This window comes from Scyliorhinus torazame, chromosome 7 (genome assembly GCF_047496885.1).
Source record: "Scyliorhinus torazame isolate Kashiwa2021f chromosome 7, sScyTor2.1, whole genome shotgun sequence".
In the NCBI taxonomy this organism is placed as follows: domain Eukaryota; kingdom Metazoa; phylum Chordata; class Chondrichthyes; order Carcharhiniformes; family Scyliorhinidae; genus Scyliorhinus; species Scyliorhinus torazame.
The window spans coordinates 298,050,746-298,073,343 of NC_092713.1; the positions used below are offsets into that span (position 1 = coordinate 298,050,746).

The 22,598-nt window shown below is 53.0% G+C and overlaps 1 protein-coding gene across 1 annotated transcript in view; it reads right to left on the bottom strand.

Annotated features, from left to right (window-relative positions):
- Positions 1 to 22,598, bottom strand: part of LOC140427114 (uncharacterized) — a 687,008-nt gene that overhangs the window by 555,464 nt on the left and 108,946 nt on the right. Inside the window, exon 8 of the mRNA XM_072512644.1 lies at positions 22,143 to 22,415. Within this exon, the coding sequence (XP_072368745.1) occupies positions 22,143 to 22,415 (273 nt within the window). The remainder of the gene's footprint in view (positions 1 to 22,142; positions 22,416 to 22,598) is intronic.

Consider the following 22,598-nt stretch of genomic DNA (forward strand, 5'->3'; position numbering starts at 1 on the left):
CGCGTCGCTCTCCACCTGGAAGGGGACGGACTCGTCCACTGTGCGCATTGCGGCTTTGGCGATGTCCGCCTTGATGCAGCTGAAGGCGTGGCGGGGCCTCGGCCGCCAGTGGGAAGGTGGTGGCCTTGATTAGTGGGCAGGCTTTGTCCGCATAGTTGGGGACCCACTGGGCGTAATAGGAAAAGAACCCGAGGCACCTTTTCAGGGCCTTGGGGCAGTGGGGAAGGGGGAGCTGCAGGAGGAGGCGCATGCGGTCGGGGTCGGGTCCTAGAACGTCACTTTCCACGACGTAGCCGAGGATGATTAGTCTGGTTGTGCGGAAAACGCATTTCTCCTTGTTGTAAGTGAGGTTAAGGGTTTGGGCGGTCTGGAGAAACCTCTGAAGCTTAGCGTCGTGGTCCTGCTGATCATGGCCACAGATGGTGACGTTGTCCAAGTACGGAAATGTGGCCCGCAGACCGTACTGGTCCACCATTCGGTCCATGGTTCTTTGAAAAACCAAGACTCTGTTTGTGACGCCGAAGGGGACCTGGAGGAAGTGGAAGAGGTGGCCGTCTGCCACAAAGTCCGTGTAGTGGCGGTCCCCCGGGTGGATTGGGAGCTGGTGGTACGCAGACTTCAGATCCACCGTGGAGAACACCCGGTCGTGTGCGATCTGGTTAACCATGTCTGCGATCCGGGGAAGGGGGTACGCATCGAGGTGTGTGTACGGGTTTATGGTTTGGCTGTAATCTACAACCATCCGGTTCTTTTCCCCGGTCCTGACGACCACCACCTGAGCTCTCCAGGGGCTTTTGCTGGCCTCGATGATTCCCTCCCGCAAGAGTCGCTGGACCTCGGACCTGATAAAAGTCCTGTCCTGAATGCTATACCGCCTGCTTCTGGTGGTGGTGAGGTTTGAAAAGAGCGGGGGAGGGCCGACTTTTAGTGTCGCGAGGCTACATACGGTGAGTGGGGGTAGGGGCCCGCCGAATTTCAGAGTTAGGCTCTTGAGGTTACACTGGAAATCCAGTCCCAACAGGAGAGGAGCGCAGAGGTCGGGGAGTACATAATAACTTAAAGTTGGCGTATTTGGCGCCCTGTATTGCTAGGGTTGCGGTAGTGCACCCCCGGATCTGCACCGAGTGTGACCCAGAAGCGAGGGAGATGGTTTGGTGCGCCGGGACGATTGGGAACGAGCAGCGTCTTACCGTGTCTGGATGAATAAAGCTCTCCATGCTCCCGGAGTCGAACAGGCAAGGTGTTTTGTGTCCATTTGCCCGGACGGTCATCATGGAGCTCCGGAGATGCTTGGGTCGTGACTGGTACAGAGTGACCGTGCTGAGTTGCGGGTACCGTGTGGTCGGAGGTGCTGGGGTGGTCCTGTCGGTCGCACGTGTCGGGCGGTGTTGCAGACGGCGGCCAAGATGGCGGCCCCCGCCGGTCGCACGTGTCGGGCGGCGAGGAAGATGGCGTCCAAGATGAAGGCCCCCACGAATCGCAAGTGGCGGGCCGCGCGATGGAGGATGGCCAACATGGCGGCCCCCGTGAGTTGCACATGTTGTGTGGGCTTGGAGATGGCTGCCCCCACAGACAGCACAAGGCCGATGACGCGTCCAGGAGTGGAGCCGGTAGGCAAGCTGCTACACTGCAGGATCTGTGGGCCTATGAGTCTGAGGGTCAGGCCTGCGATTTTGAGGGTTTGGGCCTGGCCAGGCAAACCTTAGCAAAATGTCCTTTTTTTCTACAGTCGCTGCAGTTCGCATTCCAGGCCGGGCAGCGCTGCCTGGGGTGCTGATGCTGGCCGCAGAAATAGCAGGGTAGCCCCCCGTGTTGGGCAGGCAGCCGCGCGGCACAGGCATGGGGTACTCTTTGGGCGGGGGCCCACGAGGGGGTCGCGTGGTCAGACGGAAACGCGTTGAGGCTTTGGAACGCTACTTCTAGGGAGGAGGCTAGCTTTACCGTCTCTTCCAGGTCCAGGGCACCCTTCTCACGTGGGTGCTGTCTCACGTAGTTGGACCTGACTCCAGCCACGTAGGCGTCCCGAACTGCGTGGTCCATATGTTGAGTGGCCGTAACGGCCTGGTAGTTGCAACTTCGCGCAAGGACTTTGAGGTCGCGTAGGTACTCCTCCAGCGATTCCCCCGGGCGTTGGCGGCGAGCAGTGAGGAGATGCCGCGCGTACACCTCATTCACGGGTCTTACGTATAGGCGCTTCAGCATCACGAGGGCATCTGTGTAAGTGGAGGCTTCCTCGAGTTCTACAGAGATTCGATAGCTCACCGGGCGTGGGGGAGGCTCAGCTTCTGATCGTCGGAGATGGAAGGCGAGAAGGAGGCAGCGAGGTAGGCCTCGAAACAGCGGAGCCAGTGCAAAAAAATTCCTTTGGCCTCCGCGGCCTGTGGGCCGAGTTCCAGTCGGTCAGGTTTGAGGGCAGATTCCATGGTGGTGTTGTAGTCGATTAAATTGATGCGACGATCAATTCACGCGAAACAGAGTGTAGATGTAAACTGTGGCTTTAATCGACTAGAACAGTGTCTGCCTGCGACTGCTCTGCAACTGAGAGCCGCCTACAGAGCTCTCTCTACCTACCCTCAAGGGGAGGAGTCAGGGGCAGAGCCCACAAAGGCACCAACATGATACTTCACAGGTAATACCTTACAATGGTCCATAGGTGGAGCCCTCCATGGGCAACAGCGTGGCACAGTTCCATACATGGTGAATGGTTACTGCAATACATTCACCACAGAGGCCTTCCTGGATACACCTTACAAACTCTGCCCCATCCAATCCCCTAGCAGTAAGTGAGTCCCAGTCAATATAGAGGAAGTTAAAATCCTCTACCACAACAACCCTGTTACTTTTGCACCTATCCAAAATCTCTCTCCCACTATCTCCTCTATCTTTCACTGACAGTTGGTGGACCTGTGATAAACCCCCAACGTTGTGATTGCCCCCTCCTGTTCCTGAGCTCTACCAAGATTGCTCTATTGTATGAGCCCTCCGAGGTGTCCTCCCACAGTGCGGCTATAATATTCTCCTGAACCAGTAATGCTATTCCAACCCCTTTTACACCCTCTCTATCTCTCTGAAGCATCTATATCCTCCAACGTTCAGCTGCCAATCTTGCCCTTTCTTTAACCACATTTCTGTGATAGCCACAACATCATAGTTCCAAGTACTAATAAATGGTCTAAGTTCATCTGCCTTATCTGCTACACTTCTGGCGTTGAAATAAATATATTTCAAACCACTGCGTGTAGCAGACAGGGTGATGGTCTCTTATTTTTGTTCTCTATTTCCCCGTCAGTTTTTATACCTTCTGAACGAACAATCTGGTTCCCAGCTCCCTGCCATACTAGTTTAAATCCTCCTGAGTGACTCCCAGTGACTGGGAGCAAACTTCCCAGCCAGGATTCTGGTGCCCCTCCAGTTTAGGTGCAACCCCGTCCTTCTTGTACAGGTCACACCAGCCCCGGGAGAGATTCCAATTTTCCAGAAATCTGAAACCCTCCCTCCTACACCACCAGTTTAGCCATGCATTTAGCTGCATACCCTCCTGTTTCTAGCCTCACTGGCACGTGGCACAGGGAGTAACCCTGAGATTGCGACCCTAAAGGTCCTGCTTTTTAGCTTACTGCCTAACTCCCTCACCGCTCTTCCTGCCTATGTCATTAGTACTTATGTGTACTGCGACCTCTGGCTGTTCACCTTCCCCCTTCAGGGTGTCCTGTGTTCGTTCAGAGACATCCTTGACCCTGGCATCAGGGAGGCAACATACCATCCTGGAGTCTCTTTCACGTCCACAGAAGTGCCTATCTGTGCCCCTTATTACAGAGTCCCCTATAACTATCACTCTCCTGCAGTTTGCCCTCCCTTGCTGAGCAACAGAGCCAGTTGTGGTGCCACTGTTCTGGCTGCTGTTGTTTTCCCAGGATAGGCTATGCCCCCCCCCCCCCGCAAAGAGTATCCAAAACGCGATACTTCTTCGAGAGGGGACAGCCACAGGGGATTCCTGCACTGACTGCCTGCCCTTTCTAGTGGTCACGCATCCTATCTATGGCGCATTCCGCCACCTGCATACTCCCAAGTGCATCCATCTACTGCTCCAACCGAACCTCACGTTCTGTAAGGAGCTGCCATTGGTTACACTTCCTGCAGAGGTAGTCGACCTGAACACTGGAAGCATCACAGATCTCCCACATCACAGTGAGAGCACTGCACCCCACTGAGTTACATTTAAGCACTAGTTAATTAATTTCAAATAAATACTTAAATTGTTATTGGAGACTTCCGGGTGCGACGATGACCAGCTAAGTCGCACGTTTCGGCAGCTCTCGGTGGAACGGACTTTTGGGCTCTTATAGGAGCCCCAACGGCAATTTTAACGGCTAAAAACACTGTGCGGTAAACCAGAAGGGAATCCCCCTTGGACACGGATGGAAAAAGGAGAGGAAAGTGGCCGGATTGCGGAGGATCCTCTAGAGCAGCGGCAAGGAAGGCAAGCAGAAAGCAAGATGGCGTCGGAAGGTGGCCGTCTAGTATGGGGCCCTGACCAACAAGAGTTCCTGCGGCGCTGTGTGGAAGAACTTAAAAAGGAGATGAAGAAGGAGCTGCTGGCCCCGATATTACAGGCGATTGAAGGGCTAAAGGAGGAGCAAAAGACCCAGGAGCAGGAGCTTCGGGTCGTGAAGGCAAAGGCCGCTGAAAATGAGGACGAAATACAGGGCCTGGTGGTGAAGACAAAAGGTGTGTGGAAAGGCTGGAGGTGTTGGAGAATAATGCGAGGAGGAAGAATTTAAGGATTCTTGGTCTTCCCGAAGGTGAAGAAGGGGCGGACGTCGGGGCATATGTGAGCACGATGCTTCACTCGTTAATGGGATCGGAGGCCCCGACGGGCCCGTTGGAGGTGGAGGGAGCTTATCGAGTTATGACGCGAAGACCGAGGACTGGAGAAATTCCTCGAGCCACAGTGGTGAGATTTCTCCGATATAATGACAGAGAGATGGTCCTCAGATGGGCGAAGAAAACTCGGAGCAGTAGGTGGGAGAATGCGGTGATCCGCGTATATCAAGATTGGAGTGCGGAGGTGGCGAGAAGGAGGGCAAGTTTTAATCGGGGTAAGGCGGTGCTTCACAAAAGGAAGGTCAAATTTGGAATGTTGCAGCCGGCAAGACTGTGGGTCACACACCAAGGGAAGCACCACTACTTTGAGACGGCAGAAGAGGCGTGGACATTTATTGTGGAGGAGAAGCTGGAATAGGCGGGCCAGAAAAAGAACGTTTGGGACAAAGTGGTGGGGTGATTACGTGGGGTGAAGGGGGGGGAAAAAAGGGGGAAGGGATGATCTCTCAAGTTGTTAATCTTGCGACCCTGTAACTTTTCTCTCTTCCCCATGTCGTGGGGGAGGGGGGGGAGGGAGGATGAGGAATTGTGGGCGCCGGCCATTAGGGATGGGGCCAAGTGGGAAACGCGGGCTTTGTTCCCGCGCTATGGTAACCATGGCAGGAACAGGGAAGCAGGACGGAGGGGGCCTCGCACAGTGGGGGCCGAGGTCACGGGGGGAAGCCGAGGTCAGCCAGAGTTTGCTGACTTCTGGGAGCAACATGGGGGGTGCAATTACGCTAGAACGGGACCTAGCCGGGGGGGGGGGTTAACTGGGTTGCTGCTGCTGGGGAGAAGGGGGAGCTGGTACGGTGTGGGGTGGTCGAGGCAGGAGGGCGCCATCGTGGGGAGATACGGCTACGTGGGAACCGGGTGAGGAGCTGGATTAAAAAAGGGGATGGCTAGTCGACAAGGGGGGGGGGGGGGTAAAGAGCCCCCCAACCCGGCTGATCACGTGGAATGTGAGAGGGCTGAACGGGCCGATTAAAAGGGCACGGGTACTCGCACACCTATAGAAACTAAAGGCAGATGTGGTTATGTTGCAGGAGATGCATTTGAAACTGATAGACCAGGTCAGACTACGCAAAGGATGGGTGGGGCAGGTGTTTCATTCGGGGTTAGACGCAAATAACAGGGGGGTGGCTATATTAGTGGGGAAGCGGGTACTGTTTGAGGCAAAGACCATAGTGACGGATAGTGGGGGTAGATACGTGATGTTGAGTGGCAGATTGCAAGGGGAGGTGGTGGTTCTAGTGAACGTATATGCCCCGAACAGGGTTGATGCCAATTTTATGAGGCGTATGTTGGGACGTATCCCGGACCTAGAGGCGGGAAGGTTGGTAATGGGGGGAGACTTCAATACGGTTCTGGACCCAGGGCTGGACAGATCGAGGTCCAGGACCGGGAGGAGGCCGGCTGCAGCTAGGGTGCTCAAGGACTTTATGGAGCAGATGGGAGGAGTAGACCCCTGGAGATTTAACAGGCCTAGGAGTAAGGAGCTTTCGTTTTTCTCCTATGTCCATAAAGTATATTCACGGATAGACTTTTTTGTTTTGGGAAGGGCACTGATCCCGAAGGTGACAGGGACGGAGTACACGGCTATCGCTATCTCGGACCACGCTCCACATTGGGTGGACCTGGAGATAGGGGAGGAAAAAGAATAGCACCCACCCTGGAGAATGGACATGGGATTATTGGCAGATGAGGGGGTATGTTTAAGGGTGAGGGGGTGTATTGAAAGGTACTTGGAGCTTAATGACAATGGGGAGGTTCAGGTGGGAGTGGTCTGGGAGGCGTTGAAGGCAGTGGTTAGAGGGGAGCTGATATCTATCAGGGCACATAAAGGAAAGCAGGAGGGTAGGGAAAGGGAGCAGTTGCTGAAAGAACTTTTGAGGGTGGACAGACAATATGCGGAGGCACCGGAGGAGGGACTGTACAGGGAAAGGCAAAGGCTACATGTAGAATTTGACTTGTTGACTACGGGTAATGCAGAGGCACAATGGAGGAAGGCACAGGCTGTACAGTACGAATATGGGGAGAAGGCGAGCCGGTAGCTGGCCCACCAACTGAGGAAGAGGGGAGCAGCGAGGGAGATAGGGGGGGTGAGAGATGAGGAGGGAGAGATGGAACGGGGAGCGGAGAGAGTGAATGGAGTGTTCAAGGCATTCTACGAAAGATTATATAAAGCTCAGCCCCCGGAAGGGAAGGAGAGAATGATGTGCTTTCTGGATCAGCTGGAATTTCCTAAGGTGGAGGAGCAGGAGAAGGCGGGACTGGGAGCACAGATTGAGATGGAGGAGGTAGTGAAAGGGATTGGGAGCATGCAGGCGGGGAAGGCCCCGGGACCAGACGGATTCCCGGTGGAATTTTATAGGAAGCATATGGACTTGCTGGCCCCGCTTCTGACGAGAACCTTTAATGAGGCTAGGGAAAGGGGGCAGCTGCCCCCGACGATGTCAGAGGCAACGATATCGCTCCTCCTAAAGAAGGAAAAAGACCCGCTGCAATGCGGGTCCTATAGGCCCATTTCCCTTTTAAACGTGGATGCTAAGATTCTGGCCAAGGTAATGGCGACGAGGATAGAGGACTGTGTCCCGAGGGTGGTTCATGAGGACCAAACTGGGTTTGTGAAGGGGAGACAGCTGAACACGAACATACGGAGGTTGCTAGGGGTAATGATGATGCCCCCGCCAGAGGGGGAAGCGGAGATAGTGGTGGCGATGGATGCCGAGAAAGCATTTGATAGAGTGGAGTGGGATTATCTGTGGGAGGTGCTGAGGAGATTTGGCTTTGGAGATGGGTATATCAGATGGGTACAGTTGCTGTATCGGGCACCGATGGCGAGTGTGGTTACGAATGGACGGGGGTCTGATTATTTCCGGCTTTACAGAGGGACGAGGCAGGGGTGTCCCCTGTCTCCGTTATTGTTTGCACTGGCGATTGAGCCCCTGGCCATAGCACTGAGGGGTTCCAGGAAGTGGAGGGGAGTGTTTAGGGGAGGAGAAGAACACCGGGTATCTTTGTACGCGGATGATTTGTTGCTGTATGTGGCGGACCAGGTGGAGGGGATGCCAGAGATAATGCGGATACTTGGGGAGTTTGGGGATTTTTGGGGGTATAAATTGAACATGGGGAAAAGTGAGTTGTTTGTGGTGCATCCGGGGGAGCAGAGCAGGGATATAGAGGATTTACCGCTGAGGAAGGTAACAAGAGACTTCCGGTACTTGGGGATTCAGATAGCCAAGAATTGGGGTACCTTACACAGGCTTAATTTAACACGATTGGTGGAACAGATGGAGGAGGACTTCAAGAGATGGGACATGGTGTCCCTGTCACTGGCAGGTAGGGTGCAGGCGGTTAAAATGGTGGTTCTTCCGAGATTCCTCTTTGTGTTTCAGTGCCTCCCGGTGCTGGTCACGAAGGCTTTTTTTAAGAGAATCGAGAAAAGTATTATGAGTTTTGTGTGGGCCAGGCAGACCCCGAGAGCGAGGAGGGGGTTCTTGCAGCGTAGTAGGGATAGGGGGGGGCTGGCACTACCGAGCCTAAACGAGTATTACTGGGCCGCCAATATTTCAATGGTGTGTAAGTGGATGGGAGAAGGGGAGGGAGCGGCGTGGAAGAGACTGGAGAGGGCGTCCTGCAAGGGGACCAGCCTACAAGCAATGGTGACGGCACCGTTGTCGTTCTCACCGAAGAAATACACCACAAGCCCGGTGGTGGTGGCAACATTAAAAATTTGGGGGCAGTGGAGACGGCATAGGGGAAGGACGGGAGCCTCGGTGCGGTCCCCGATAAGAAATAACCATAGGTTTGTTCCGGGGAGAATGGATGGGGGATTTGGAGCATGGCAAAGAGCTGGGGTAGTACAATTGAGAGATCTGTTCGTAGATGGGACGTTTGCGAGTCTGGGAGCGCTGACGGAAAAATATGGGTTGCCCCAAGGGAATGCATTCCGGTATATGCAACTGAGGGTTTTTGCGAGGCAACAGGTGAGGGAATTCCCGCAGCTCCCGGCGCAGGAGGTGCAAGATAGAGTGATCTCAGAGACATGGGTGGGGGATGGTAAGGTGTCGGACATATACAGGGAAATGAGGGACGAGGGGGAGATCATGATCGATGAGCTGAAAGGGAAATGGGGAGAAGAGCTGGTGGAGGAGATTGAGGAGGGGCTGTGGGCTGATGCCCTACGTAGGGTAAACTCGTCGTACTCGTGTGCCAGGCTAAGCCTGATACAATTCAAGGTTCTACACAGGGCGCATATGACTGGAGCACGGCTCAGTAAATTTTTTGGGGTAGAGGATAGGTGTGGGAGATGCTCGAGAAGCCCAGCGAATCACACCCACATGTTCTGGTCATGTCCAGCACTACAGGGGTTCTGGGTGGTGGTGGCGAAGGTGCTTTCGAAGGTGGTGGGGGTCCGGGTCGAGCCAAGCTGGGGGTTGGCTATATTCGGGGTTGCAGAAGAGCCGGGAGTGCAGGAGGCGAGAGAGGCTGATGTTTTGGCCTTTGCGTCCCTAGTAGCCTGGCGCAGGATATTGCTTATGTGGAAGGAAGCCAAACCCCCGGGCATGGAGACCTGGATAAATGACATGGCAGGGTTTATAAAGTTAGAACGGATCAAGTTCGTATTAAGGGGTTCGGCTCAAGGGTTCACCAGGCGGTGGTAACCGTTCGTCGACTACCTCACAGAAAGATAGAGGGAATGGAAAGAAAGAAGACAGCAGCAGCAACCCGGGGGTGGGGGTGGGGGGGGGGGGGGGGGGGCGGGGGGGGGGGGGGGGGGGGGGGGGAGCGGCGGGGGGGGGGGGGGGTCCGGGCGGGCTCTCAGGGATTTCATGGTATATGTACAGACATTTGTTATAGGTAATGTATATTGGACTGTTGGATTGTATCTTTGGAGAGTAACTATTTTTGACAAGGCAGTTGCCATTTAGTTTTGTTTTTGTTTCTGTTTATATATTATTTGTTTATTTGTTTAAAACTGGCCACTGTTATTTATATTGCGTTATTGTTGTTTAAAAGAAAAACTATGCACTGTTATGTTTGGCCAAAACATTTTGAACAAAATATATATTTTTTTAAAAATTGTTATTGGAATGTCGTTTCCGTGATGACTGTGGTGATGTGCATCACTGTAAATACATGTAAGCTAGACAGACACTAGAAGGAGCACCAGAAACATCACACACACACATTCAACCAATAGATAAGTTAGATGGGAGGATTAGCAGTAGTGTCGAACTCAAGTTATAAAAGTGTACATAGTGTAAATAAATGAGTTGAAGATATTTACACATCTCGACCTTCCTTGACAAATGCAACACAAGGAAGCCGCTTATGTTACAAAGGAAACATAACAAAACAATGACCATCTGGAGGGTACAACTGGCACTTGACCCCTGGCAAGGTCGCTGTCAGAAGCCTCGGATGCCTGGGTCTCCATCTCAGAGTCGGAGTCCACCGCCTCTCGCAACTCAGTGTCGGGGCCCTCAGGGGGCGACGTCTCCATGCCTCCAGGTGCCGGGGAATGTGGCTGGTAGACCATTCCTCTGATGGGACGTGACCTAACACTGGCCCCCTGTTCCTGAGGTGATCAAGGTGTTTTACATGCGTGGGGTCAAATCCCAACCCAGTCATCAATTTAGTCATGGAGGAGTCCGGGAAGGAGAGTCCAAAAATGGATTATTTCCAAGAAGAACATGTTTACAAGTAACAGACACAGTCCCAGTCGGGCCTACTCTGTAGCTCGGCTCCTCCCTGGGCCAACATTTGTTGTACTGAATTAACTAGCCTGCTGGTGGCCTCCGGCCCTCTCCGGTGGAGCTCGTACTGCACAAGGCTTACGGAGAGATTAATCGGGTCATCCCTGTGGGTCTCATGGGGGTTATAACAGTCACCTAGGTCGAGTATTTCCCACATGGAAAACATCCTTTCAGAAGCCACCCTCTCATTTCATTTAGGATCTTATATGTTCCAATATGATCACTCACAATCTTCTAAACTCCAATGGACACAGGCCCAACTTGTTTAACCTTTCCTCGTAAAATAATCCCCAGCAGTCGACACATTATACACAAGGACAAGTTGCACTGATTGAACTAAATAAATTTGATCTTAAACTTATTATTCTGTATATTCACTCAATATGAAATCTAACAGTTCACTACTGACATTGGGCTTAATTCTCCGCTTTGCTACGCCGGAGACACGAATCGCAATTGGGCGGAAAATCTTAGATATTCCAGAAATCAAAGTTTGCACCCGGCACTGGTTCCGACACCATGATTTGGTCCCTCGCCTGTGGCGATATCGACCCATTGGCAAATAAATGCAAAGCCGTCAATTACATGGATTTCAATATCATAAGCTGCTTGGACACAGTATGCTCCACCCCTCCATGATGCTCCACCCCTCTTAGCAGGGGCACGAATTAGTGTAAGCATTGACAAGCGGGGGCTGGGTTCCAAGGCTGTGGAGAGGGAGGAGGGGGCTAACAAAACACTGAAAACCCCTCAAAGATTGTCGGGCTTTCTGGAGGATGACTGCCTGAACAGGGGGAAGTATTGGGGAACAACCTGGTGCCAAATTCATGGACTCAGGATGTCTTCCTCGGGATCAGGATGGGCTGCCTCAGACCGCCATTGCTGCAGTCTGTCTTTCAAACACACCCCTGTTGCACTCCTTACAGGCCCCTGTTCACTCTATGAGTGCTGCCTGTGTCCTTTGAATGCTCAGGAAGTTTCTGGTCATCTGGGGGCCCATCCAGGCAACCCCTCTGGACAAACACATGCCCCAGCTCTATCATCAAGTTGATAGGCATGGCCAAGCTCAATCAGGGACCCATCAGGTGTTGGTGCTCCTCAGAAATGCTGCTACGCTGCAGATGAAGCAGGGGATCAGCAGAGCTCACCCCAACCAGAGGACGCCATTGAAGCCCTCCCTAGTTCTCTGCCAGCAGAGTGCTGGCTCATTTGCATGTCCTGACTCACTTTCTGAATAGCGCCCCCAACGGGAATGCGAATCCCAAGCTTATCAGTCACGGTGGCAACATTTATGGCGTGATTCAGTGGCCTTGTGGGTAGGGGGCCAACTGGAGGAGGGGGCGCCCTTGGCAGGGGTGGGCCACCAAGACGGGGGTGGGGGGGGGGGTGGGGGGGGGTCTGAGTTGTTGGGGGGGAAAGGAGTGGTTCGTTGGGAGGGAAACTGTGCATGGCTCCTCCATGTGCGTACCCCTACCAGAGGCAATCCTTATCCTTGCCCGTCTTCCCCACCGACAAACCATAACCCTCACTGACTTCAGAGGCCTCTGCCCGTTTTCATGGTTAGGTGAGCATTTCACACATCTCAAGTGGATTCCCTTGGTTGGCGGGCCATGTAGCTTGTGGGAGTTATTGCCTAGAATCTAGATCACACAGTGATGCCTGGACACTGTGCCTGTACACTGTGGGAGGCAACACCACACACGCAGCAGGCGAGATCCGAACATCCAGGATATGGGATACAGCTCCAGGGCATGTCCATGGCTGGAGGGTGGGTGAGTGCAACGCGGAGGGGACCAGCGCCTGGTCCAGGTAATGTTATGTACGGATGTCAGGGGCATAGGGTCTGGGGTCAAGTGAGGGGGTGGGGGGGTGGGGGGGGGGGGGGGCGGCCTCGCTGGCCGGGAGTGCATGAGCATAGCGTTCCAGGCGTGGGGAAAGGGGTGGGGGATCAATGGGGGAATGGTGGGTCCTGGGATGGGAGCCACCACTGTTTATCAGCCCAACACCCTCTCCCAATTTCTTACAGATATTGAACGGTATGGATGGTATTTTGGACCCCTAGTGGTTCTGCCCTATGGCTGGGAGGCTCGAGGCGGCGGTCCATGTGCAGCGCCCTACCCCCCACCCAGAGGACCCGGACACCCATCAGGCTAGGGTGTGACCCAGAGGGAGAGGTCGGCAATGTCCCAGGGTGTACAGGCTTCGCTGATCTTTCAAGTAGACAACGGACAGGGTGCACCGCAGGAGGCTCCGCCTCAGGAAGGTGGCGCTGCGGCACCTGTGCCAGGTCCTATCGGACATGGCACCATGTGGAGGAGGCCACCTGCTCTCCGTGGCCTTCAAGGTCACCCCAGCAGCCCTGAACCTTTTTGCCTCGGGGTCCTTCCAGGGCTGGATGCCAGTGCGGAGGCCGGTGACTGATACGGAGACCCAATACAACAAGGCTGATGTGGCCACCTGGACTATCATTGAGCGGTGCATCGGACTGCTCAAAATGCGGTTCCGATGCCTCGACAGCTCCGGTGGTGCACTCCAGTACATCCCCCAGAGGGTCGCCAGCTCTGTGGTGGTCTGTTGCATCCTCCACAACTTGGCAAGAAGCAGGGTGATGTGCTGGAGGTGGGGGGGTGAGGAACATGTGGCCACCTCCGAGGAGGATGAGGATGAGGATGATGAGGAGGCATTGGGCCAGCATTGGAGGACGATCCTGGGGATGAACTGAAGGACCTGCCGGAGGCTGTAGGAAAGTTGGCAACAGCGAGGGTCCGGCAAGCCCGGAGAGCCAGGGTGGTCCTCATACTTGCCCGCTTCATATAGGGCGTGGCCTGGTCCATCAACACTACCATCTCCCACCCCATCCCCACACTGTATTTCCCACCCTCCCAGGTGTTACATCAATCCAAAGTGATGGGACTGTGTTGGCACTGTCAGTGTGTCACTGTTGAGAGCAGGGGGTTGATGATAACCAACAGAGAGTTGAGTGCTGGTGCTCTTCAATCTATGCCATAGTCTAACCTCTGCCTGTCTGTTGAGTGTTTGCTGACACCCATCACCTGCACGCGGTGTGCCGTGGGTGGGGGGCAGGGGTGGCTGTAGAGAAGGGCCAAGGGTTCGGAGTCGGCTCCCATTGCGGAAGAAAATGCCAGAGGCATCATACTGGATGTGGTGAAGGGTTTTTAATGTTTCACAAGTGTCCAACAGTACCCCACTCTTCCGATCATGCAACCCCACTCTCCCCACCACCGCCTCAACCCACCTCCCCGCAACAAACTTAGCCCCTGTACCCCTACCTACCCCACCCTTCCGCAGTACCCTCTCAGTGATCCTCAACGTGTTTCACCTTCCTTTCTCTACCGCTGCGTCTAGAAGCACATCAGAGGTGGAGGCTGTCATGATATACAGGTAAACATCATAGCACAGACTTCCGGGTGCGGCGATGACCAGCTGAGTCGCACGTTTCGGCAGCTCCCTGTGAAACGGACTTTTGGGCTCTTGATAGGAGCCCCAACGGCAATTTTGACGGCTAAAAACACTGTGCGGTAAACCAGAAGGGAATCCCCCCTGGATACGGATGGAAAAAGGAGGAGAGAGTGGCCAGATTGCAGTGGATCCTTTAGAACAGCGACAAGGAAGGCAAGCAAAAACCAAGATGGCGTCGGAAGGTGGCAGTTTAACATGGGGCCCTGAACAACAAGAGCTCTTGAAATGCTGTGTGGAAGAGATCAAAAAGGAAATGAAGAAAGAGCTGTTGGCCCCGATACTACAGGCGATCGAAGGGCTAAAGGAGGAACAAAAGACCCAGGAGCGGGAGCTTCGGGTCGTGAAGGCAAAGGCAGCCGAGAATGAGGACGATATACAGGGCCTGGTGGTGAAGACGGAGACGCAGGAGGCACATCAGAAACGATGTGTGGAAAGGTTGGAGGCACTGGAAAACAACGCAAGGAGGAACAACCTGAGGATTCTTGGTCTTCCTGAAGGTGTGGAGGGAGCGGACGTCGGGGCATATGTGAGCACGATGCTGCACTCGTTAATGGGAGTGGAGGCCCCGGCGGGTCCGTTGGAGGTGGAGGGAGCATACCGAGTGATGGCGCGAGGACCGAGAGCAGGAGAAATTCCCAGAGCCATAGTGGTGAGATTCCTCCGTTTTAAGGATAGAGAAATGGTCCTTAGATGGGCGAAGAAAACTCGGAGCAGTAAATGGGAGAACGCGGTGATCCGCGTTTATCAAGACTGGAGTGCGGAGGTGGCGAGAAGGAGGGCGAGCTTTAATCGGGCCAAGGCGGTGCTTCATAAAAAGAAGATAAAATTTGGAATGCTGCAACCGGCAAGACTGTGGGTCACATATCGAGGGAGGCACCACTACTTTGAGACGGCGGATGAAGCGTGTACTTTTATTGTGGAAGAAAAACTGGAATGAGCGGGTTATTAAAAAGAACGTTCGAACAAAGTGGTGGGGCGAATGTGGGGGGCAAAGAGGGGTTTTATGTACTAATCCTGCGATGTGGTAACTTTTCTCTCTCCCACAGGTGGTGATGGGGGGAGGAGGGGAGGTGGAGGAGATGGGGCGTTGGCCATTGGGGGCGGGGCCAAGGGAGAAGCGCGGGCTTGGTTCCCGCGCTATGATAATCATGGCGGGAATAGAGAAGCAGGAAGGAGGGGGCGTCGCACGGTGCGAGCCGAGGTCACGGGGGGAAGCCGAGGTCAGCCAGAGTTTGCTGACTTCTGGGAGCAACATGGGGGGAGTAATTACGCTAGCGGGGGATCTAGCGGGGGGGGGGGGGGTGGGAGGGGGGAATTACTGGGTTGCTGCTGCTGGGGAGAGGGGGGAGCTGGTATGGGAGAGGATGGGCGGGGGGGCACCGCCTGGGGGAGATACAGCTGTGTGGGAACCGGGTGAGGAGCTGGAAAAAGGTGATGGCTAATCGACAAGGGCGGGGGGGTAGGAAGCCCCCCAACTCGGCTGATCACGTGGAACGTGAGAGGGCTGAACGGGCCGATAAAGAGGGCACGGGTACTCGCACACCTTAAGAAACTTAAGGCAGATGTGGTTATGTTACAGGAAACGCACCTGAAACTGATAGACCAGGTTAGGCTACGCAAAGGATGGGTGGGGCAGGTGTTCCATTCGGGGCTAGATGCAAAAAACAGGGGGGTGGCTATATTAGTGGGGAAGCGGGTAATGTTCGAGGCAAAGACTATAGTGGCGGATAACGGGGGCAGATACGTGATGGTGAGTGGCAAACTACAGGGGGAGACGGTGGTTTTGGTAAACGTATATGCCCCGAACTGGGATGATGCCAATTTTATGAGGCGGATGCAAGACGCATTCCGGACCTAGAGATGGGAAAGCTGATAATGGGGGGAGATTTTAATACGGTGTTGGAACCAGGGCTGGATAGGTCGAAGTCCAGGACTGGAAGGAGGCCGGCAGCAGCCAAGGTACTTAAAGATTTTATGGAGCAGATGGGAGGTGTAGACCCGTGGAGATTTAGCAGACCTAGGAGTAAGGAGTTCTCGTTTTTCTCCTATGTCCATAAAGTCTACTCGCGAATAGACTTTTTTGTGCTGGGTAGGGCATTGATCCCGAAGGTGAGGGGAACGGAGTATACGGCTATAGCCATATCGGATCACGCTCCACACTGGGTGGACTTGGAGATAGGGGAGGAAACAGGAGGGCGCCCACCCTGGAGAATGGACATGGGACTAATGGCAGATGAGGGGGTGTGTCTAAGGGTGAGGGGGTGCATTGAAAAGTACTTGGAACTCAATGATAATGGGGAGGTCCAGGTGGGAGTGGTCTGGGAGGCGTTGAAGGCGGTGGTTAGAGGGGAGCTGATACCAATAAGGGCACATAAAGGGAAGCAGGAGAGTAAGGAACGGGAGCGGTTGCTGCAAGAACTTTTGAGGGTGGACAGACAATATGCGGAAGCACCGGAGGAGGGACTGTACAGGGAAAGGCAAAGGCTACATGTAGAATTTGACTTGCTGACTACAGGCACTGCAGAGGCACAATGGAGGAAGGCACAGGGTGTACAGTACGAATATGGGGAGAAGGCGAGCAGGTTGCTGGCACACCAATTGAGGAAAAGGGGAGCAGCGAGGGAAATAGGGGGAGTGAGGGATGAGGAAGGAGAGATGGAGCGGGGAGCGGAGAGAGTGAATGGAGTGTTCAAGACATTTTATAAAAAATTATATGAAGCTCAACCCCCGGATGGGAGGGAGAGAATGATGGGCTTCTTGGATCGGCTGGAATTTCCCAAGGTGGAAGAGCAGGAAAGGGTGGGACTGGGAGCACAGATCGAGGTAGAAGAAGTGGTGAAAGGAATTAGGAGCATGCAGGCGGGAAAGGCCCCGGGACCGGATGGATTCCCAGTCGAATTCTATAGAAAATATGTGGACTTGCTCGCCCCGGTACTGACGAGGACCTTTAATGAGGCAAAGGAAAGGGGACAACTGCCCCCGACTATGTCTGAAGCAACGATATCGCTTCTCTTAAAGAAGGAAAAGGACCCGCTACAATGCGGGTCCTATAGACCTATTTCCCTCCTAAATGTAGATGCCAAGGTCCTGGCCAAGGTAATGGCAATGAGAATAGAGGAATGTGTCCCGGGGGTGGTCCACGAGGACCAAACTGGGTTTGTGAAGGGGAGACAGCTGAACACGAATATACGGAGGTTGTTAGGGGTAATGATGATGGCCCCACCAGAGGGAGAAACGGAGATAGTAGTGGCGATGGATGCCGAGAAAGCATTTGATAGAGTGGAGTGGGATTATTTGTGGGAGGTGTTGAGGAGATTTGGTTTTGGAGAGGGGTATGTTAGATGGGTGCAGCTGTTGTATAGGGCCCCAGTGGCGAGCGTGGTCACGAATGGACGGGGATCTGCATATTTTCGGCTCCATAGAGGGACAAGGCAGGGATGCCCTCTGTCCCCATTATTGTTTGCACTGGCGATTGAGCCCCTGGCGATAGCGTTGAGGGGTTCCAAGAAGTGGAGGGGAGTACTTAGGGGAGGAGAAGAGCACCGGGTATCTTTGTATGCGGACGATTTGCTACTATACGTGGCGGACCCGGCGGAGGGGATGCCAGAAATAATGCGGATACTTGGGGAGTTTGGGGATTTTTCAGGGTATAAATTGAACATGGGGAAAAGTGAGTTGTTTGTGGTGCATCCAGGGGAGCAGAGTAGAGAAATAGAGGACCTACCGTTGAGGAAGGTAACAAGGGACTTTCGTTACCTGGGGATCCAGATAGCTAAGAATTGGGGCACATTGCATCGGTTAAATTTAACGCGGTTGGTGGAACAGATGGAGGAGGATTTCAAGAGATGGGATATGGTATCCCTGTCAATGGCAGGGAGGGTGCAGGCGGTTAAGATGGTGGTCCTCCCGAGATTCCTCTTTGTGTTTCAGTGCCTCCCGGTGGTGATCACGAAGGCTTTTTTTAAAAGGATTGAAAAGAGCATCATGGGTTTTGTGTGGGCAGGGAAGACCCCGAGAGTGAGGAAGGGATTCTTACAGTGTAGCAGGGATAGGGGGGCGCAGGCACTACCGAGCCTAAGTGAGTATTATTGGGCCGCTAATATTTCAATGGTGAGTAAGTGGATGGGAGAGGAGGAGGGAGCGGCGTGGAAGAGATTAGAGAGGGCGTCCTGTAGGGGGACTAGCCTACAGGCTATGGTGACAGCCCCATTGCCGTTCTCACCGAGGAACTACACCACAAGCCCGGTGGTGGTGGCTACACTGAAGATTTGGGGACAGTGGAGACGGCATAGGGGAAAGACTGGAGCCTTGGGGGGGTCCCCGATAAGAAACAACCATAGGTTTGCCCCGGGGGGAATGGATGGGGGATATGGAATGTGGCAAAGAGCAGGAATAACGCAACTGAAAGATCTGTTTGTGGATGGGAAGTTCGCGAGTCTGGGAGCGCTGACCGAGAAATATGGGTTGCCCCAAGGGAATGCATTCAGGTATATGCAACTGAGGGCTTTTGCGAGGCAACAGATGAGGGAATTCCCGCAGCTCCCGACGCAAGAGGTGCAGGACAGAGTGATCTCAAAGACATGGGTGGGGGATGGTAAGGTGTCAGATATATATAGGGAAATGAGGGACGAAGGGGAGACTATGGTAGATGAACTAAAAGGGAAATGGGAAGAAGAGCTGGGGGAGGAGATCGAGGAGGGGCTGTGGGCAGATGCCCTAAGCAGGGTAAACTCGTCGTCCTCGTGTGCCAGGCGAAGCCTGATTCAGTTTAAGGTATGACACAGGGCACATATGACTGGAGCACGGCTCAGTAAATTTTTTGGGGTGGAGGATAGGTGTGCGAGGTGCTCGAGAAGCCCAGCGAATCATACCCATATGTTTTGGTCATGCCCGGCACTACAGGGGTTTTGGATGGGGGTGACAAAGGTGCTTTCAAAAGTAGTAGGAGTCCGGGTCGAACCAAGCTGGGGGTTGGCTATATTTGGGGTTGCACAAGAGCCGGGAGTGCAGGAGGCGAGAGAGGCCGATGTTTTGGCCTTTGCGTCCCTAGTAGCCCGGCGCAGGATATTGCTAATGTAGAAAGAAGCCAAGCCCCCGGGGGTGGAGACCTGGATAAATGACATGGCGGGGTTTATAAAGCTAGAGCGGATTAAGTTCGTCCTAAGGGGGTCGGCTCAAGGGTTCACCAGGCGGTGGCAACCGTTCGTCGAATACCTCGCAGAAAGATAGACGGAATGGGAAAAAGAAGGCAGCAGCAGCAGCCCAGGATCGGGGGGGGGGGGGGGGGGGGGGGGGAGGGGTGGGGGGGGGGGAGGAACCAGAAGGACTCTCAGGGTTGTTAATATATACTGTATAGTATGTATAGGTCGTTGCTACAGATAATTATATATTGGACTGTTAAATTATATTTTTGGAGAGTGTTACTTGTGACAAGGCAGTTGCCAATTAGGGCTAGTTTTCATTTTTGTTATTTATTATTTATTCATTTTTGTTTATAAAATAGGTCATTGTTATTTGTGTTGTTATAATATTGTGTAAAGGATGCACAATGTACTGTGTTGGTTGACCAAAAATTTTCAATAAAATATTTAATAAAAAAAAAACATCATAGCACAAACATACATACATACTGATGGACAGATCAACAGACCAATTAACACACACACAACACCACAGCCAATCACAGGCAAGAGCATACACAGTACAAAACAGGGAACACGACACTTCCTGAGCATTCCAGCAGGAGACAGCTCAGGGCACAGAGCTCATAGCAAGCCACTCAGACATCCACCATGTGCTGAGTGCCACTACAAGATAGTATTAGGAATAGGTCCACAGATTCTAGGGTTATGATCGAACCTCAGTAATCAGTTTACCACTGTAAATAAATGTTAGTAATAAAACTGAGTTGTACCATTCGCAACCGTGTTGGTTCGTCTGTGTAGCAGAATATCCAACACATCAGAGGCAGCCAGCTGTTTACGACATCCCGTGGCATTCGATGCCCCTAGTGGCTGTCCATTGGGGTATCTGGGGCCGGAGGCCCCGGTGCACTTGTCGGCGGCACATGCACAGCCGTGCCACCCAGTCCCGTGTGCTGAATGCAAGACGTAACGTCGTCAGAGGTGGAACTCGGGGAAGCTGGTGGCCACCATCCCCGCTCCATGGGACTCCATGGGACAGGTCCGGGTTGGCACCCAATGCCCCCTCCTCCTAGTCGGTGCCGATAGGGCCCCGGGGCTCACCTTGGGATGGAGGGGCAGTTGGTTCGATCCCCGGTTGCCCCTGCATCATCTGGCCATGCCAGCCCTGGCGCTCCCCAATGTCTGCACCATGGTGTCAATACCCTCGGCGATGCTCCTCAGTGATTGGACCATTCTTTGCATTGTATCGGCAATGCCCACCTGCAACTGGGACAAGCTCCGCAGCACCTCTGCCATTCCCTTCTTAGATCGGGACATGTCACAGCACCTCATCAAAGTCAGCCTGGTACAGGGTTACGTCTCCTAGTGAGTCAGACATTCTGCCCAGGCCCTCAGCCATGGCCGTCGCCAACTGTGCAATGCCTTGGACACCTCCACTAATACTGCTGAAATTGTGTACCAGGCTCTCCGTTGCGGTCGCCACCTTGGCAGTGTCGGCCTCGATGCCACGCTTTGCCGGTGACATCTTCTGTGCCAGTCGCCTCTGGGACTCCTTCATTTGGCTATGAACCTGTTGGAGTGTCGCTAACAGCAGATCGCCGACTGCTGTCTCGCCTGGGCATTACTGACACTGGAGTGGTTCCACTTCTCGGCGCCGGTGCGGCCCACCCTGCCGGTTCAGGGAGAATCCCGCCCATGTTTTTCGGGACTTGAGGGAGGAAACCAGAGGACCCGGAGGAAACCCACGCAGACATGAGGAGAACATGCAGACTCCGCACAGACAATGATCCAAGCTGGGAATTAAACCAAGGTCCCTGATGTTGTGAAGCAACAGTGCTAACCACTGTGCTACCATGAAGGGACCATGGCAGGTTTGTCCACAGATCTCTGAGGGTGGAAGGACAGGTTAATAGGGCGTGAAAAAGGTTTTTTATGGGACACCTGCCTTCATTAATTGAGGGATAGATGACAAAAACAGGGATGTCATGTTGGAGTTCTACAGAACTTTGATGAGGCCACAGCTGGAGTACTGTGTGCAGTTCTGGTCGCCACAGTTATAGGAAGGATATAATTGCACTGGAGAGGGTACAGAGGAGATTCACCAGGATGTTGCCTGAGATGGAACATTTAAGTTATGAAGAGAGATTGGATAGGCTAAAGTTGTTTTCTCTGGAGCAGAGAAGATTTAGGAGCAACCTGATCGAGATGTACATGATTATGAGGGGAATGGACACCATGAATAGCAACAGTTGTTCCCTCTCGTTGAAGGGTCAGTCACCAGGAAACACAGGTCAAAGGCGAGCGGCAGGAGGTTTAGAGTGGATTTGAGGAAAAACCTTTTTACCCAGAGGGTGGGGACATTCTGGAATCCACTGCCTGGGAGAGTGGTAGAGGCGGATTGCCTCACATCCTTCAATGAAATGATGATTCTGACATTCAGCAGCAGGGAACATGAACTGCCATTGGCAGCAGCTAAAGAACGTGAACTGTTCTCATGCTGACGGATAATCCACCCTTGCCCGCCATGAAACCCACTGTAATTGTATCGGAAAATCCTGTAATGTCTCAAACCTTGTTTCAGTAGTGCTGGGTGCTTTTAATTTGTTTCTATTTCTATATCCTTGTATTTACTGGAAGACCATTTGTTCGCTTTGGTTAATGGATTGATTCTTTTTGATTCATGGATATGAATAGAAATAAACCCAGTGAATCCACCTGGTTAGATCAGTTCTTTGTGTCACCATTTTATATTTACTCCCATGTCTTGGAGCAAAAACAAGGAGCACATTCTGCAGTGGCAGCCCACAGTGGTGTCTGTGTTCACTAAAATTTGTGAATAACAGTTTATATCAGTAACTATTTAATATCTACTGCAAGGTAACTCTTGACTTACTCTGATCCACATCAACATCTGTGTTTCCTGTCAGGACAATGGAGTTATTTTCTTGCACTTGCCATGTATACAGATTCTGGTTTTCTGCTCCAACATGTCTGACTATCAGATAGACTGTGTTATTCAGGTGGATCTCATCAATGTTCTTCCTCCTGTTCAGCTGAGATGAGTCTCTCTGTTTCCAGTGAAGACTGACTGTATCTGAGAGTCTGGAGATGGTACAACTGAGGGTGACATCACTGCCCACTACAGGCCTCTGGGAATCCATCTCAACTGTAGAAACAGAGAAATTAAGATTATAATTCTCAATAATCTAGATTTATAAATAACCGATGCATGAAGAATTGGCCTTGACTATGAATGGATATATATCAGATAAATGCTGACTCGTCATGCTTAATGCTGACAATTAGTATTTCCTCGATAATGTTCACTTGTTCCCCGTGGCCCCCTCTT